At 36.6% G+C, this 18938-nt stretch overlaps 1 protein-coding gene across 1 annotated transcript in view; it reads right to left on the reverse strand.

Moving 5' to 3' along the window:
* Window positions 1-18938, reverse strand: part of mpped1 (metallophosphoesterase domain containing 1) — a 42500-nt gene that overhangs the window by 19834 nt on the left and 3728 nt on the right. Inside the window, exon 4 of the mRNA XM_051890891.1 lies at window positions 6189-6414. Within this exon, the coding sequence (XP_051746851.1) occupies window positions 6189-6414 (226 nt within the window). The remainder of the gene's footprint in view (window positions 1-6188; window positions 6415-18938) is intronic.

The raw sequence follows: 18938 nt of genomic DNA on the forward strand, positions 1-18938 counted from the left end.
TGTGCTTTATAACGGCGTAAGAAGCCCCCTGCTGCCCCTCAGAGCAGGAGAACAAGACAGACAGAAAGTCATTGACAAAAATGTTTTACAATTAATCTCCTTTGCTTTTAATGATCTAGTCTATGCAGAAAGACTGACAGCAAAGCAACGAATTCTGTCACAGCCATGGCCAATGCTATGATATGTTTAGCTGTGTTGCTCTTGTAGGAGATGCAAATTTTAGTCCAGCTTGTGTCATTTGCTGATCCTAATACTGATCCAGCATGATTTAAATTCCAATTAAAGCTGCAAGCCTCGTTGAAAGGGCCTTCGCACCCAGGGCCACCACCACCCGGACAACATGCATTTAAGCGGGTAAATATAGGAGAAATATGGCAAAGTCATTTTGATGTGCCACACTTCCTGCTGCCAACAGGTGGCACTATGACTGTAACTGAATATTGCCATGTAGATGTCTTCAGGCCAGGACTATTATCAAACATGTGAAGTTTGGGGGAGATCGGACATTGTATGCCCTGTTTCATGGCGAAACATCGAACTTTCTCAGGCCGCCATGGACACGCCCTTCAGCGAAAACTCAAGGTCGCAATTTAATGCAACCTTGAGTTTGATTAGACTGATCAAATATGATGTTGATCTGATTAGAGCTCTAGGAGGAGTTTGTTAAAGTACAGCGTCTGAAAATGGCAAAAACTGCAAAGATTTTGCAGAGAAAATTCAAAATACCTGACTTCCTGTTTTTTCTAGATTTTGCTCTAGGAGACTTTTTTGTAGGTATTGGGCTGTTACATGTGTGTACTGAATTTCATACTTGTACATGAAACATAGCGTGAGGGGCACTTCGTTGAAATTTTGTAGGTGGCACTATTGAGCCATTTTGCCACACCTAATTCTGAAACCCATATCAGATATAAATTTTCGCCACTTCTGACGCGTGTGCAGTTTCATGAGTTTGAGCATGTTTAGGCCCTCAAAAATGTGATTCATTTCGGAGAAGAAGAATATTATGCATCACAAACAAACAAACAAACAAACAAAAAAAAACGCATGCAACCATAAATGTTGTTCATAACAGTTTTAGATTAAGTATAACATATCACACTGCAGGAAACTGCTGCAACTGCTTATCAAGTACTAAAGAGCAAAAAGGCCAAAAATGTCACTTTTCTCTTTGCTCAGTGTGTGCATACAAAAGGCAAACCAAAGGCATCCAATGGCTAAGCCAAAACCTTTTAATCTCCTGAGTTTAAATGCACTTTTCTCAATTACCTTCTACCTGCTCTTTTACTGCTGGTGCATAAACATTCAGCTAGCAGCTTTCCACTGACGGTAACCCCCCGCAGGGCACACAGGATGTGTTTGTGTTCACCAAGCATCATCGTGACTTGTCACCGCGTCTGTGAGTAACTGTCCATATGAGCACATGCACAGTATACGTGGGAAAGTTTAAGCTGTGTTCATGCGAGTGTGTTTAGCTCAGAGCGATATGTGCTGTGGGTCCTACACATTGTTTGTGCTTCATGCTCTTCTGAAAGGGACAGCCATCCTTAATACTTCATCCACCCACACCAGCTCACACACGCGCACACAAATAGGCACAAACGCACCACGCGTTTCTGCATTCGCAGATCTGCGGATGACAAATGACTTGTAAACTTGCATTAGCGTCAGCAGAACAGAAAAACACGGCACATGTTTCCCCCATGCAGTTCTTTTCATTCCAGAATCACCGTATGACAAATAGTCAGGATTTAGGAAAGAATGCCGCGTGCCAAGATCTCATTTAGCCCAGTAGAGGAGAGTGAGCGTGTGCGTGAAAGCACGCAGATTACGAGTAGGGATGTGTCCAACAACCGACTAGTCAATTATAGAGGTCGACTAGTCTCTGATGTTTTCTCACTTATTATCATTTCTATTGAGGAATTTTAGTAGACTAAAGGTACTTAAATTAGCATTGCATTCACCCAAAAATGAAAATTCTGTCATCATTTACTAACTCTCAAGTTGTTCCAAACCTGCATGATTTTTTTTTCTTCTGTTGAACACAACAGAAGATATTTTGAAGAATACAGTTCTCTTCTTTTGTGTTCAAGAGAAAAAAGAAATGCATACAGGTTTGGAACAACTTGAGGGTGAGTAAATGATGACAGAATTTAAATTTTTGGGTGAACTATCCCTTTAAGGCACTGCTGTTACAGCCACACGCATGCAAATGTCTTTGGACATTGCATCAAGAAGTCTATGCTGTTTTTTAACATTTTGACCCATAAGTGCCATATTATTCAAGATTGTGTCTAGTTTAAAATGATTAAACTTTGAAAAAATACATTTCAAAACCAACACCTAGGTCTTTTAAGGGGTCCAGGGGCTGACCTAGGTAACTTGTACCCTAGAGGGATTTTCATTCTAAACCCACTTTTAACCATGGGGTTGGCACCGCTTTTGCAGTGTTAACCCCGCATTACGGTGCCAAACATGTGAAGTGTGAAACGATATTACATACTAGACACTTAACCAATCACATGCCTCATATTCAGATTCAAATTATTCACATGCTTTGGACAGTCATGGAAACATATCAGCGTTTGAGGGGGACAATGTCAGATGGTGACAGAAAATGTGACGATTGCAGCAAAGAAGAGACCATTTTGTTCTTACATTTATATTCCGAAAAGTCCATTCAGGAAAAATTTGATAGCAGTCGGCAATATATAATATAGGAATGCACAAAGCTCGAACATTTATATATAAACAGGTTGCATGCCTAGTTCGTCCAATCAATGACAATGAAACAGCAAATATGCAAATAAAAATGTTAACCCAGGGTTTAGTGTGAAACAGCAGCTTATGAATACCCAGGATTAATTTTTTAACCCCAGGTAAGTTATGAGCAGTGTGAAAAGTGAAGCAAGATACCCAGAATTCCATTTATCCAGGGTTTATAATGACCCAAGGGTTAAATATTTCAAGTGTGAAAAGCCCTTAGGAGAGATAAGAAACACGATCAAAAGAAACACTTTTTTTTACTACTTAGTAGTTCTCTCAAATGTAAAGCAGGATAGTCTATCTGCAGTTCCTGTTTATCAAAGTTTTTAGCAAATACACTTAGCTAAAAAAAAAAAAAAAAAAAACAGAGCAGACACAGTGCTTCTGCTGAAGATCTCTGCATTTTGTTTCATTCTGTTGTGCTGCAGTTGTTTTTGCGCCATATCTACACCTAAAGGGTGTATATTAGTACCAATATGCACCCTTTAAGGGTAGATAAGGTACAAAAGTGTACCTTTGAGGGTACTGTCCCAGTGACAAGCTTTTGTACCCCTAAAGGTCCAAATTGTGCACATTTTATCTGACAGTGCAGGTAAACTTTAAGGCAAAAAAGAACTTGACCCAGAAGAGAAGAGAGACACAGAGAGATGAAGAGATGAACAGAAAGTGATCTGATGCTGCTGTGGTCTCCATTGAACTTCTGGGTAGTTGATGGACAACATGAGTTCTTTTCCGAAACTTATAGCCTTCTATCTTCTGCCTACATACATATCAGCAGCCTTCTAAGCTTCTTAAAGGCACAATATGTAGTTTTTCGCCACTAGAGGTCGCTTATTCAAAACAATGGCGTAGCTTGACCAGCGCGACACACGGCTTATTATGCCGCCGACGAGCGCTTCCGCTTCTTCCGGTCAAGTGTATGTGGGGTAACGTAGCGCTGTTTGACACATTTATTAGTCATGGTAAAACATGGTACATGCAGTAAATCAAGAAAACAAGATTTAAACAATAAGACTTACTGTGTTAAGCTATACTATCCCTTTAAGGCACTGCTGTTACAGCCACACACATGCAAATGTATTTGGACATTACATCAAGAAGTCTATGCTGTTAACATTTTGACCCATAAGTGCCGTATTATTCAAGATAACATGATTAGTTTTCTGTCGATGAATGTATTCAAACAGTTGCTCACCTGTCTAATAAAACACATAATATATTAAAGCGTCTTTGGTTTCGGAAATCGAGGGTAACGTGGGTATGATGTCATTTATAGGCAATGCACGGACACGGTAAGTACACAAGTAAACAAAATATACAATATATAATACATAATATTGTTCTGGTGGTATTTGGATATTTTAATCCAAAAATCTTACATACTGTGCCTTTAACTGAAATGGAACCTGAAAAGTAACTGATTTAGAATTCTTAATTATACATATACTTTGGAATCTCATTTTTTTGTTGCAATTCTCTGTGGGATTGTCTTCTCGGTGAAGAATACATGCAATGATGAGAATCTGGCCAAAATGAGGTATCTTAGAAGGCAGCCCAAATACATAGTCTACCATTTGGTACAGCCTTGACACTTAATATGTCTTTAAATAGACAGCTTTGGGAACAGAGCAGCAGATGAAGAAGCAGAAAAAGTAGAGATGAATTGATAAGGAGATGGACGACTCTACTGAGCAATGTAGCACTGCACAGATCACAGACAGCCATCGCCCGCAGCAACACAGGACTCGGCCCATAAATCCGGGCGACTTCACCAGAACAAAATCTCCATGGAGATGAGAGTTTTGCCACTCTGCCCCAGTGTGGTGGAGCATCTTCAACTCTACAGTGACAGGAGGAGAAAAATGGATGTAGGACTCGATGGACTGGCAGAGAGAGATGATGATAAAAGACAGGGAGAAGCTCACAGACGCACTTTCTGTCCGCCCTCCCCTATGGTGGAATGATATTACCAGATCTTAGCAGTGCTTATGTTTTTTTAGGTCTGCATGGTGTAAACACACATACACACAAGCACACTGGCATGAGATGAGGATTTCTGTCACGACATATCGGAGTGGATTAATACTAGATGGTTTTAATCTAGCTCATGAGTTCATGACTGTTGTAAACACCATCAGCTTGACAAGCCACACACACATAAATATAAAAATATAAATGCTTATTTATCAACTTTGATGTAAGGGCTTACTGTGATATTTGCAAAAGCCATCTGTCAGTGAACACACCTTAGATGGGCCACACACACACACACACACACACACTCCACTTCTCACACCTAGCTATAAAAATGAGAACAAATAATAGTTCTCTATTGTTGCAATCAAAGCAAACCCTAAACGTACCACTAAAAGAAACCTTGAATAAATAAACAAATAAAAGCTATAATAATAATAATGGTGATAATGAGGATGATGATAATAAAAATCATTATTAAAATAACCCTATCTCTAAAAGAAAATTATTTGCAATAAATAAATTATAATTTATTATTATAAATTAATATAAATATTATACATTATTATATATTTACATATTATAAATTATTTATTATTATTTAATTATTATTATAACAAACTATAATAATCAATTATTATTTAAATTTATTAATTAAATTGTTATTATTATTATTACTAACCCTATCTTGAAAAGAAAATTATTTGCAATAAATAAATTATTTATTATAATTTTATATTATAAATTAATATAATTATTATAAATTATTTATTATATATTTACATATTATAAATATTATAAATTATTTATTATTATTTAATTATTATTATAACACAAACTATAAGTTATTATTTAAATTTATTAATATTATTATACTTCATAATTATTATTAAAATATGTCTTAATTATTTACATTTATTATTCACATTTATTGCTTTTATTATAATCAAATTATAACTACTAGAGACAAACCCTAAAACACTTTTACTCTTGGTTAATAAAGAAAACATCATTTAGCCCCTATATGAATCTGTTTTTCATTTTAGCGACACCTCCATGTGGTTTCATTGTGTTTTACTATTCTTGTAAGGACATTTTTGCTCCTGCAAGTTTAGAAAATACACCCACACACTGTTGTCCGGGCCAAATTCATTTAAAAAACAATTACCTGGCATGCATTTACAATACATCTGCGTTTAAACTTAGAATTCAGGGCTTGCAAGTAACAAACACGCATAGTTATTCACACACACACTGGCATAGAGGTAAATCGCAGGACATAGAGGGGTGGCAAAAGAAGTGTTAACAAGAGAGATAGACAGAATGAGGGAAGAAGGAGCAAAAAATGAGGAAGACTTGAGGGGGAAGGGACAACACAACAACATATGGTGACAAACACGGTGACAGAAAGACTTGAGAAAGCGTGCGCAAGAGAGAGAGACACTCACCACGGTGAGCCGTAGATGCGGAAGCCCCTGACGGTAACATCAGAGTCCTGCAGGTAGATGCAGTTGGTGAGCAGGGACTGAACGTTCTCGTAGTTCTCCGGCTTGAGTTTGGAGGCTGAAGGAAAGTAGTAGAAATCCTGCTTTATCAGGTCTGCCATAAACTCCTGATCGAATGTCAGCTCGTGGTTCCCAGCTATAACGATTTTTATCTCGTAGGGCAGAGTGCCTGAGGAAAGAGAAAACAGATGTCAAACAGATACAGTGTCTTCATTAGGGTTATGATAGAATAAAAATGAAAGTGATGAAAGATATTTATTTTATTATTTATTATTTGCTATGCAATGTTGCCATGATAAGTAACTACAACTACTACAAATTTGCATAACTTTCCAAGTCATCTGTGGTTACTAGATAAGGACTTTTATAAATCATTTTATAGATCTTATGTAGCTCTGTCCCTTTTCAGCGCTGCGCTCATCTTCCGGTTTGTATTTCCACAGCATGAAGGTAAGATCTTACGGATTTATGAATGAACTGCTCATTTTAAGCTCTTCCCGGTCTACTAACACTTGTTACGACATTCGCTTCAAACATTACAGTGCTAATGATGACTTTTGTTAACTCTACACTAAGTATATCCACTTCACCAGCCAATTACTCTTCGACAGCGATGCCATAGAAATATACAGATCTACAGCAAAAACGGAAGTTCAAAGACAAAATTCTAAAGATGGCTGCGCGCTTGTTTCTCCGGTGCATAAGGTCTATAGACAAAATTCGATCTGATCTGAGTTAAGAATAGCTAGAAAATCAATATTCACTGCAGCAATAATCATTTTTGGTTTTTTTTGGATTTTCCGATTACGGTTTTTGAGGAAAACATTCCAGGATTTTTCTCCATATAGTGGACTTCAACAGTTACCAACAGGGTTGAAGGTCCAAATTGCAGTTTCAGTGCAGCTTCAAAGGGCTCTACATGATCCCAGACGAGGAATAAGGGTCTTATCTAGCAAAACGATCGGTCATTTTCTAAAAAAAAAAAAAAAAAAAAAATTATATATTTTTTTAACCACAAATGCTCGTCTTGCGCTGCTCTGCGATGTGCCACGCATTACGTAATCACGTTGGAAAGGTCACGCGTGACATAGGCGGAAGTACTGAGCAAGTGTTTACAAAGCCAACGTTCAAAGACTAAGTCAAACGGCCTTTACAAAAAAAAAACAAAACAAAAAAAAGGGTAAAAGAGAGATGTCAGATGATTTTGAAGAAAATGAGATGGAGTTTTTCACCCTATCGCGGTACTTCTGCAAGATGAGCATTTGTGGTTAAAAAGTATATAATTTTGATTGTTTTTTAGAAAATGGCCGATCGTTTCGCTAGATAAGACCCTTATTCCTAGTCTGGGATCATGTAGAGCCCTTTGAAGCTGCACTGAAACTGCAATTTGGACCTTCAACCCGTTGAACCCTCAAAAACCTTAATTTTCTTCACTAAATTTTGGGGGGAAATCTGCAGAAAACTTTCCAAATTGATTTAAACATAGTCCACAGAGCTTAGAGACTGCACTGTTGTTGGTACCTGAAAGCATAATCGAATTAGCCAAAATATTTAATAAATGAACACATAAGGGGAAGGGGGATGTGTAGCACTGTAAATGACAGGCGGACAAATACGGAGGAAATCTGCGCTGCTTTCTGTGGGCACAGATGCCGCGTGGGCCTGCCAATAAGGTGGGCTACATCACTCTCCTTGAGGTATTAAGTTGGTTGATATTGGCACTTTGTGTTTTTCGACTAGCAGCAAACCAGAAGATGATGCAGGACTCTTAAAGAACTTGTTTTCGGCTCCTCTCAGGAACAATGCAAATTAATATAGCACTTCATAATTCTGACATCAATAAACGTAAAAATATTATTACTCCTCATTCCATCTCCATTTTTTCACGGTTCTATAAAATTTTCACCACACCGGGGAGCGAACCTGTCCACGCCTGACAAACACAAAGACAGTCTGTCCCCACAAATCTCCTCTCTACAAATCGCTCTCCCCGCAGCCCTGCAGATCCGAGGCGAAATTACGCCAAACATCTGGAAATGTTCCCTTTATTTGAAAAGTGTCATAAAAGAGATGAGATGCGTCAGAAAGTGTAAGGTTTGAGGTGTGACGGAGAGTTCAGTCAGCCTGTGTTTTGACAATTATGCAGCCAAGCGCGTCCCTGAAAAGCGGCAATTAAATTGTGGGCGGGAAGGATGGAGGGGGGGGTTCTGGTTTTGAGGACCTACAAAAAAAAAAAAAAAAAAAAAATGACAGAGCGCGCACACACACACACACACACACACAAACACACACACACACACACAAACACACACACACACGGTCCCTCGCACATGCTTATGCTCGAAACGTGTGAGTTAACAGCAATTTTCCTGACACTTAACACACGCACAATACTCCACAGCACCTCTAAAAATCTGCGTCCATAAGCACAATTTTACCATCGCTGGGAGATGATCGTAAAAGTAAGACATGGACAAAAATTAAGTGTGAGTTTTATGTGTCCGTGGCAGATGCTTTACAAGAATCAGCACAGGAAGTCTTGCAGATTTAAAGCCTCCTTCCAGAGGCAGAGCTCTGATATCTTTCATGTTTGCTCAACACTTTTGTAATACACGTAATAAAGAGCTATCTTCAAGCTCAATCATTTGCTTTACTGTGATCTGATTTGATTTCCAAGCAGATTTTAGAGATCTTCTAATGCATGTCAAACCCTTCATAGTTCAACATCAATTTCTCAGACATCTGTCAATAAACCCTCTATATTACACAGAAAACTTAATTCTGATTGGTCTTAGTGTTTCTTTGTCCCAGGCAATAGATTTCCATACATGCTGTGTTAGTTTCATATCTCTTGTATCACTATATGCAGTCTGCTTCTGCTCGCATAATAAATATTTAATATTGATTAGGTAAGTATCCGTGTAAAAAAGTGTAACAATGTACATTAGGGTACTGATCACATTTTCAGGGTTTATTCTGTGATTATACTTAGACTATATTTTGTCCTTTACCCCAGTGGTTCTCAACTGGTTTTGCTTCAAGATCCAGACTTACAGACAGTATATTTCAATTGATTTAGCATGCAAAAGCAAGCAAATGTTTTTAACCCTTCTGCGTCAATTAAAAAAAGTTACACATAGGTCCAAAGAGGACAAAAAAATTTTGGACAGAAATGTCCATGTCCAAAACAATTTCAGTTTGGCCTCATTTTAAAAAAGACCTTTGATACAGTCTAAAAGATGCTGGGTTAAAAACAACCCAAGTTGGGTTGAAAATGGACAAACCCAGCGATTGGGTTGTTTTAACCCAGCGGTTGAGTTAAGTGTTTGCCCAACGTGCTGGGCAGTTTTATTTAACCCAACTATTGTTTAAAAATTACTATATGGTTGCTTAAAATGAATCCAAAATAGGTTGGAAATTAAAAATCCGATACATAATTACTAGAGGCAACAATAATAATCAAAAGGTGAACATTTATTAATAAGCAATTTATTAAATGTTTGTTTAATCATTATTAATTAAACTTACTAATAAATGTTAATTTCCAACATATTTTGGTTTCATTTTAAGCAAGCGATACAGTAATTTTTAAACAATAGTTGAGTTAAATAAAACTACCCAGCAGGTTGGGCAAACCACTGGGTCAAAACAACCAACCGCTGAGTTTATTCCATTTTCAATCCAACTTAGGTTGTTTTTAACCCAGCATTTTTTAGAGTGTAGATTATTGTTGAAGTAAAAAAAGTTTAAAAAGTTAAATAAGAAAAACGTTAGAGGTCCAAGTTTGTGAAAATGATTTATTATTGTTGAACATTATTTTATATAAAATATATTTTATGAAACATGTTGAACTCTAAAACTGCTACAAAATCGAAGCCATACATCTAAATAAGTTGTATTCTAAATTTGAAGTTGATATCTCAAAAAATTAGCTTTCAGTAAGATTTTGTTTGGGCGCTGTACCAAAATTTTGTGGTTGGATTTGTGATTTGCAGTACAGCAGAGTTTTTCTCTCTTAAATATTACACACCCACAATTTTTTAATACACACATATAAACCACACTCTGACATCCATACCAACACACCCACATGATTATAATGGCATAATTTATCCAACTGGCTCTATAATATGCAGAAGCATAAAACAGGAATAAAACGAGTATTTGCTTTATAGGCCAAACCATTTGGTTAAAAAAAAAAAAAAAAAAATTAGTAAAAATTTTCATTTTGAAGCCTTGCCAACAGAATAAAAGCCTATTAACAAAGATTGCATCATTTTATAGTTAAAAGGCCCTGGGATTAAAAATTGCAGTTTTAATGGGTTTCAATGGGGACACTTTTGTCCTTAAGGTCCTGAGTGGAACTATTTTGTGTATCTAGTGTAAAATAGATTTATTAAAGGAAATGGGGGTGAAATAGTAAAATTCCAATAAAAATACACATCTGTGCCAAAATGTATGCAGTTGGCATTAACACAGGCAAAATGATTAAAAAAAAAAAAAAAAAGACAAAAATGTCCATAAGCACACACAAGTGTTAAATAAATAAACAGGAAGATAAGCAAACAGACAGACAAACAAACAAACAAACAAACAAATGTTATGCCTGGCCATGATGGCATCAATGTAACTAGCTTTTACCTACAGCAGTGACAGAACTTGTGCTCAATTAGATGCACAACCTGTCAACAAATATATTTAGGAAGCATTTCTCTTGTAAAAGTTGATACGTTTGCATATTTTACTAATTATGCACCATTAAATGTTTAGTTGCATTGCATTATTTTTATTATAGAATTGTTTTTCAATGCCGTCCACAACCCTGTTTTCTTGGATCACGACCCACAGTTCTCCTTCTGTTCGTCTCGTTTTCACAACATAAAGTCATTTGTTGATGTGCAAAATAGGATAAGAAATTCCATATTGTGTTTATGTTGTGTACCATCGGTTTCACATACATGTGTAGGCACTGCAAAAGTGTGAAAATCTCCCGTTGCATATGTTCATCTCCGTGCACTCGTTCCCTTTCTTTTCTTTCCTTCTTGTGCTCCCTTTCTCTCTCATATAGATTCCACAAACGGCCAGACTCCTTCAAAGGCAGAATTACAGAGAGAATCACCATTTTACAATGGAGTCATTCTCTTAGAAACACAAAGCAAAAAAAAAAAAAAAAAAAAAAAAGTCTTTGGAAGCAATCAATCACACAAATACAAAACGCCAGCAAGAGGGAGGACGGAAAAGACGAGCCCAAAGCTTTTGTGATGAGGAGGAGCGGGAAACGGAAAAGAAAAAAGCATGCCGATTTCAGCCCAAAACGCCTAATCCGGACACACGGACGAGTATGCACTGCTTGTTGTTATTAGTTTCTATCTTCTTGGGCTCTTTGTCTTTGATTTCAAAAGCACTTTCAAGGCGGCAATAGCTTAAATTTCACTGTGAATCTGACAGACAGCTTCTGTTCTTTTCACTTCAAAAAGAGCGCAATTAAAGCGGATGAATGCAGGCCCGTGCGTGCTCACACAGAGACATACGTGCAGCGAGAATAGCATGTTCAACAATTTAAGACACACACACACACACACACACACACACACAGAACGTCTCACTCTTAAACATGTCTAGTGAGCTGCAGAATTGACATGTTTGTGTGTGTGTGTGTGTGTGTGTGTGTGTGTGTGTGCTGTGGACCATTGGAATAAGGGCTTTAGAGGTGCATAAGCCCAGAGGAAGTGTCTGGATTTGAGTGCTATTGTCATTTCTGTTCTGGTGGGTGGTCTTTGGACTTTGATGGAGCAAATCCTCCAACCTCCAAAATTCAGAGCTCATTCAAGAGGATTACGGAGCTGTCTCACACTGTGTGTGTGTGTGTGTGTGTGTGTGTGTGTGTGTGTGTGTGATGCTGCAGACGTTCTGCGAGACGTTTGCCACCTACGTGATATGTGCACTTTCTTGTAAGTTGGCTGACTGTGAAAGTATCTGCCAATAGCATAACTGGCATTTAACACAAATTAAATTTAATCAGGGTGTATTGTAAATATAAATGGACAATCACAGATCTTCAGAGTACAGATTTTGTCATATTTAGGCAAATGACAGTTAGTTTCCATTTAATTCTTCAGGTAAAACTGTCATGCTGTCATGTTTGGTTTTGCAGTGTATTCACTATAGATAAATAATTCAAGTCACTACAATACATTAAAGAGAAAATATGAAAATGCCTGCCTCTCTTTACAAAGTTTATGACTGTTCATCATTTAATATTCCTCTTTTAATGGGTTTTTCTCTTTCTTTCTTACATGATGATACTGTTTAATCGTTTTTGTTTAGTTTATGTTTTTTATTCTTTTTTTCTGTTAAGAACAAACTGTAGATGTGCTCAAAAACAAAGACTCTGACTGTGTTGATGCTGATTGGTTGATTTGACATGAAAGCAGCATTCTGACTACACATGGCCAATTGTAAAGAAACTCTCTTTATATTTAAAGGGTACAAATTGCCTATTTGAACCATTTAATGAGATCTTTTTTAAATAGAATTTTGTTTTTCCCCATTTAAAGCTTTTTTGGCCCTTAAAATTTTTCATGACCATTTCCTACCCTCTCTGTGACCCTTATTAAGAATTAACAGGCAATTTTTTGCTTATGCTTTTAGGACTTCTATATAAACGCCCTCTTCACTTGTGAAATGGGTTCTGTTGTGTGAACTGTGGGTTTTTGGTCAAGTCTAATATAGTTTGCACTGTCCCATATTTCAATAACAGCTACTTTGCAAAGCCTTTTCAAATTCATAAAACAATCTGTGTTGAAACATGCCACTCAAATTGTGAATATCAGATGTGGGCGGCCATGCATTTATCTATGATGTTAAAGTTAAGGAAGCACAGAACAAGTTTTTTTTTCCAGCTTGGTTTCAATAAACAGTCTTTTTGGACTGAGTTCTGACTAACATAGTTCATGTTTTCATAGTGCATCAAATGCTTTTATTTCAAAAGATCAAGAAAGATTTGATTTCTCATGTTATGACCCCTTTAAAGCAAATATGTGACATTTGATTTATTTAGTTCATGCTTCTCACTTGTTTCAACCCTTCAGTTCACCCTCTTCCTTCTTTTTAGGTCTGTTTTAGTCCATAATCCCGGCTCAACAGAAAACAGTGACGCTTTGAAGAAGTGAAGTAAAGAATCTTTCTGCCAACGTGCACAAACACACAAACAGTGTAGGTGTTCTTTGTGTTTCTTCATGTGCCCATGTGAAATGTAAACACACAGTATTATAACAGGCACACACACACACACACACACACACACACACACACACACACACACACACACACACACACAGAGCATCCACCCATGCATAAGAAATCAGTCTCTCACACACACACACACACACAGGTGGCAGGGCACAAGGTAGTAGCATAAACTGAATCTGTATATAAAACTGCGAGTTTGTATAGAAAACAGTGATACAGTAATTAATTTTTTTGACAATTTTCTCATATTTACCTATCGTATGCAGTTTTTTTTTTTCTTTGGAGATGTTTTTTTTGCACTACTCTTTTCCATAAAAAAAAAAAAAAAAAAAAATCGATAAAAAAATGTTTGCATTCGAAAATTTTGGTCTGCTCCTAATCATACTACAAAATACCAGAAGCATAAGTTGTATGGGATATATTTATAGTGCTTTTATTTCTATTTTGAATCTTGACAGGTCATGGAAAAGAGAAATACATTCTTCAAAATTAGAAAAAAAAAAAAAAGCATACAAGTAAATGACAGAAGTTTCAAGAAATTTGCAAGAAAGTCTTTAAAGTCACCATGAAATCAAAATAGACTATTTTTATTTTTTATGGAATATTGTAGTATTTATTATAAATGATTTCCCTTAAAAAAAAATCATGTGCCCTCTGTAATCTTAAATCAGAATAACTCCCCCTTCTTCTTGCAGCAACATCTCTTTTTCTCTCTGATAACATGTTTACAGAGTGAGGGTGGGACAACCTGTCACTCACATGAGATTGACCAATAGAAAAACCAGAATGGTCCAACGATCCAATCAATTCCCTCCAATGCACAAAATCAAGTCCCACCCAACATTTTTTCTTGTTCGAGAAGCCACTTCATTGGGATGTACATCACAATATGGAAGAAAACACTATCACAACTTCTGTTTCATGCAGACTTTAAAGAGGTCCTTTAATATGATTTCACTTTTTTAACTTTAGTTAGTGTGTAATGTTGCTGTTTGAGCATAAACAACATCTGCAAAGTTACGACGCTCAAAGTTCAATGCAAAGGGAGATATTTTCTTTTACAGAAATCGCTTTTTAAGGACTACAACAAACAGCTGGTAGGGACTACAACGAGCTTCTTCCCGGGTTAGTGACATCACTAACCCTAAAATTTACATAAACCCCGCCCCCGGGAACACGAAACAAAGGGGGTGAGGTCATGTTGAGCTGCTTTAGAGAAGAGGAAGAGTTATTGTAGTAGAGTGTTGTTGTCATGCCGTCATTTTACACCAGACTGCTTCACAAACGAGGGTCAATTCAACACTGGATTTGTACAAAAGATTAACATGACGGCACATGCTAGTCGATGAGTTGAATCAACTCCACAGCAACTACATAAATTTATCCACTAACCATTCAGAAACGTCCAGTTTCATTCTAAAAGTTGTAACTTCTTCCTGAGTCTCTCCATCAGTGTCCGACTCCGGTTTGAACAATGTAAAGCTGAACACCGTTACTGACAATCCTCATTTTGGCTGTGTGAGATTCTCCAGCTTTGTTATTGTTGTTGAGCAACCAAAGCAAGAGCTGTTAAAGCTCTGCCCTCTTCTGGAAAGGGGGCCGGGAACAGCAGCTCATTTGCATTTAAAGGGACACACACAAAAAAGGCGTGTTTTTGCTCACACCCAAATAGGGGCAAATTTGACAAGCTATAAATAAATGATCTGTGGGGTATTTTGAGCTGAAACTTCACAGACACATTTTGGGGACACCAGAGACTTATATTACATCTTGTAAAGGGGCATAATAGGACCCCTTTAAGAAAGCGATAAGACAAAAAAGATATGAATATGTTACAGTACTAAACAAATGATATTCCATATACACACAGATCCATAGACACACTGTATTCAGCCACAAAACTATACAAAGCTTTAATCTTTGTCTGAGATTGTGTTTTACACTTTAAGTGAAAAACTGTAAAGCAGTGTCAAGCTTCCTCGTTAATAATCCACAGCTAAACCTTCAGCTGACTAAACCCATGGCAGGGTGAAAAAAAAATGCAGAAAAAAAAAGAGGCATAGAGCTTGAAGGAAGAAAAAGGGAGAGCACATTAAAGTTTCATGACGGTTTTCTCTCCAGATACAGACCAGAGAGAGCGAATGGAGGGAAAATTCCAAAGTTGAGAGGAGAGAGAGGGGAAAGAAAAGGAGTGAGAAAGGTGTAAACTTTTCTCCCAAGATTCTTCCACCCCACACATTCGAACACACATCTCACACAGCCCACGCAGCTGTCACATCACCATTGGGCTAATCTATTATTCATTATGTGGACAGGACAGAACAAGACGGGGAACTACCAAACCTTCCTGACCTGAGAGAAAGAAAATATATTATCTACTTCAACCCGCTTCTCTGCTCATAATGACTTCCACACAGAAAAAGTACACTGAGAAACAATGCAACAACAGATTCATACTTAAAATTCAGCCTCAGCTATGCGCAAATTGTTTTAATAAACTCAGAGAAAACACCTGTGAATCCTTGAACAAGCAAACTTCTTCTCAAATTGGACTGGACTACTACTGCAGTCCGCACAGACAGAACTTACTAAAACTATTGATTTATTCTTCACCCTGCCACTACAGCAGATTTCAGTCATGACTATGACCTCCAGAAAGGTTGTAGTATCATTTGTGATTACTGGGAATTCGTTTCAGATATTTTCTTTTATGCAGTTCTTGAACTGATCCTCAAGCGTTTCTCCGGCCGGTGTAAGCCCGAAGGATACAAGGGGAAGATACAAACACGGTTTCACGGTTGTTCCACAGGCAAATACAAATGATTCAAGACCAATATCAGATACAGATTTACTTAAAACAATTAACACTCCGACATGCTACGCATTCATACAAATAGCACTGTTAATTCATGAACATCTGTACTTCCTAATGATTTCTTCTGTTAGTTTAAATTAACTGGTTGGGCAGGTGAGATAATGCTGAAATCATTTCTGAGTATTTAAAATTAATGAAAGATTAACATTTTTGTTATCTAGTCAAATGACAAAAAAAGCTCTCTTCACATAGAGAGCTTTCTTCTCTAGATTTAAAGATACATGATTTAAAAAGGTACCAAATGGCCATTAACAGTTTAGTATGGGTCACAATTGTGGTCAATCTGTGATCAAATGATCAAAAGATGACTGTAACATCAATATAATCAAGGATGTCAACCTTAACATTTTTTTAATACTTTAAATTCGCTAGGATGCATTAAATTGATCAAAAGTGACAATAAACACACATTTATAATGTTATGTAATGTAAATTTCTATTTCAAATAAATGCTGTTCTTTTGAATTTATCAAAGAATCCTGAGAAAAAATATATCACAGTTTCCCTAAAAATATTATGCTGGACAACTGTTTTTAATATTGATAATGTTTCTTGAGCAAATCAGCATATTAGACTGATTTCTGAAGGATCATGTGACACTGAAGACTGGAGTAATGATGCTGAAAATTCAGCTTTGATCACAGGAATAAATTACATTTTTAAATAAATTAAAATAGAAATTTTATTTTAAATTGTAATAATATTTAACAATATTACTCTTTTTCCTGTATTGAGCTTAAGAGACTTTTGACTTGTCAAAAACATCAATACATTTTACCAACCTCAAACTTTTGAACGGTGATGTCAATTAATAAATTAAATCAAATTAAATCACATATATGAATATTTGCTGAAAAAAAGCCTATGAATGAAGATTTATAGATAAACGCTATTATGCCAGATAAGTAAATCATTAAATAGGCATTACAAAAAGTGGCTGTAGAAGACTTCAGTTTTCATACCAGTGAATGTAAGTCTATTTCTCACCTACAGTCTCCGGCAATTCATTTTGTGATGTTTTTGTCTATATAAACACACACAAGACAGACATCTTCGATCGCTGAGACACATCACTGTCTCGCACCATGAGAGCCATTTTATTACAGCGTTCCAGCAGTGCTAAAACACACAATATAGTAACAACCCTAACCCTCAAAATAATTAATTGGTTTGAGTAGGACAAACTTAAATTAAACAAATTAGTTCAGTCAAATTAACTTTTATGAGTATTTAGCACTTTCTTTTTCTTTCAAGTTCACAGAACTGATATATTTTAAGTAAACTGAACTGTTTCATTGTTTTGAGTTTTATGAACTTATTTCTTTTAATTTAGATGAACTTAAGTTTAACTGAACCTGGCTGATATTTCTACTTCCCAGCAGGCTTTGCCCATGGCACTTGAAAGGGAGAGTAAATGCTAAAATTACGTGTTATATAATGTTTTATTGTTATGCTAATTTAGAAGAGTTTCTTTTAACGTGGGTTTTTGGAAAGTTACCATCATGGTGACAAGGCTTGGTTTGAGAGCAAGTATGTTAAATGCTTCATATTGCTGCACTCATTCAGCAAGTGCTATACCATGCTATTGTTAACATGTTAGCAAATTAACAAGTTAGCATTTTCTGAATTAGCTTGTTATAGCTAGTTAAGTTTACACTAATAAAAATGTTCACATTGAGGACACATGAAAATTAAGTTAAATGTATGAATTAGTGTACTCAAACATTTCAAGTTAAAAACAATTAAAATGTATGAGTACAAAGCAAAAATCTGCCAGTTCTGCTTACTTAAACTTTGAATTTCTTAACTTAAAAAATGTGGCAACTGATTGCCTCGAATTTTTTGAGTTTTGCCAACTTGTTCGTGTTTACAGTGTAGGACACATAACACCAGTTTACCAAGCTACTGTGTAAATCTCTGTTGTAGGTTTATATAAATGATAACTAGACTTTGGATCCATGTTATCCACTAAATAAATAAACCATCTCTTATGTACTTCCACACCTCCACCAAGGTCTAAGGTGATGCTCCATTATTGAAGATCCCAAACTGGCTAAATATTAAGGCTGACAAGTCTCGAAGAGCTCAGACAAAAAGAGAGGAAACAGAGTTCGCAAACATCAGAGTGTCGAAGCAAAAGAGAAAAATATATAACTGACAGGGAGGCCATGAGACTAGGTTAGAGTTAAGAGCATCACCATATGAGGAAGTCAATGTGATACTGTGTGTGCGTGAGTGTGTGTTTGCACACACTTAAAAGTATCGTGAGGTAAAAAGTAAATCATATCTCTGAGGATTGTTGCTGGATAAAGGAAGCATGTGCGCAGCGAGTTCTCTCAGATATACAGGAGCAAAGATACAGAGATGAGAAAAAGAACCATGTTATAAATATTTATACAGAGACAAACGCGAGAACAAACACGCGAACTTCCTTTTTGGCACAGGGACGGCGTTCCAGAAAGAAAAAGAGAGGCAGGACAGCAGAGAATCAATAGCGGAAAAGAAGATGAGATACACGAGCGACAGTCTTAATCTGACTGGTGTCTTCTGCACCCCGCTGACTAACC

The sequence above is a fragment of the Ctenopharyngodon idella genome, chromosome 4, assembly GCF_019924925.1.
Source record: "Ctenopharyngodon idella isolate HZGC_01 chromosome 4, HZGC01, whole genome shotgun sequence".
NCBI lineage: Eukaryota > Metazoa > Chordata > Actinopteri > Cypriniformes > Xenocyprididae > Ctenopharyngodon > Ctenopharyngodon idella.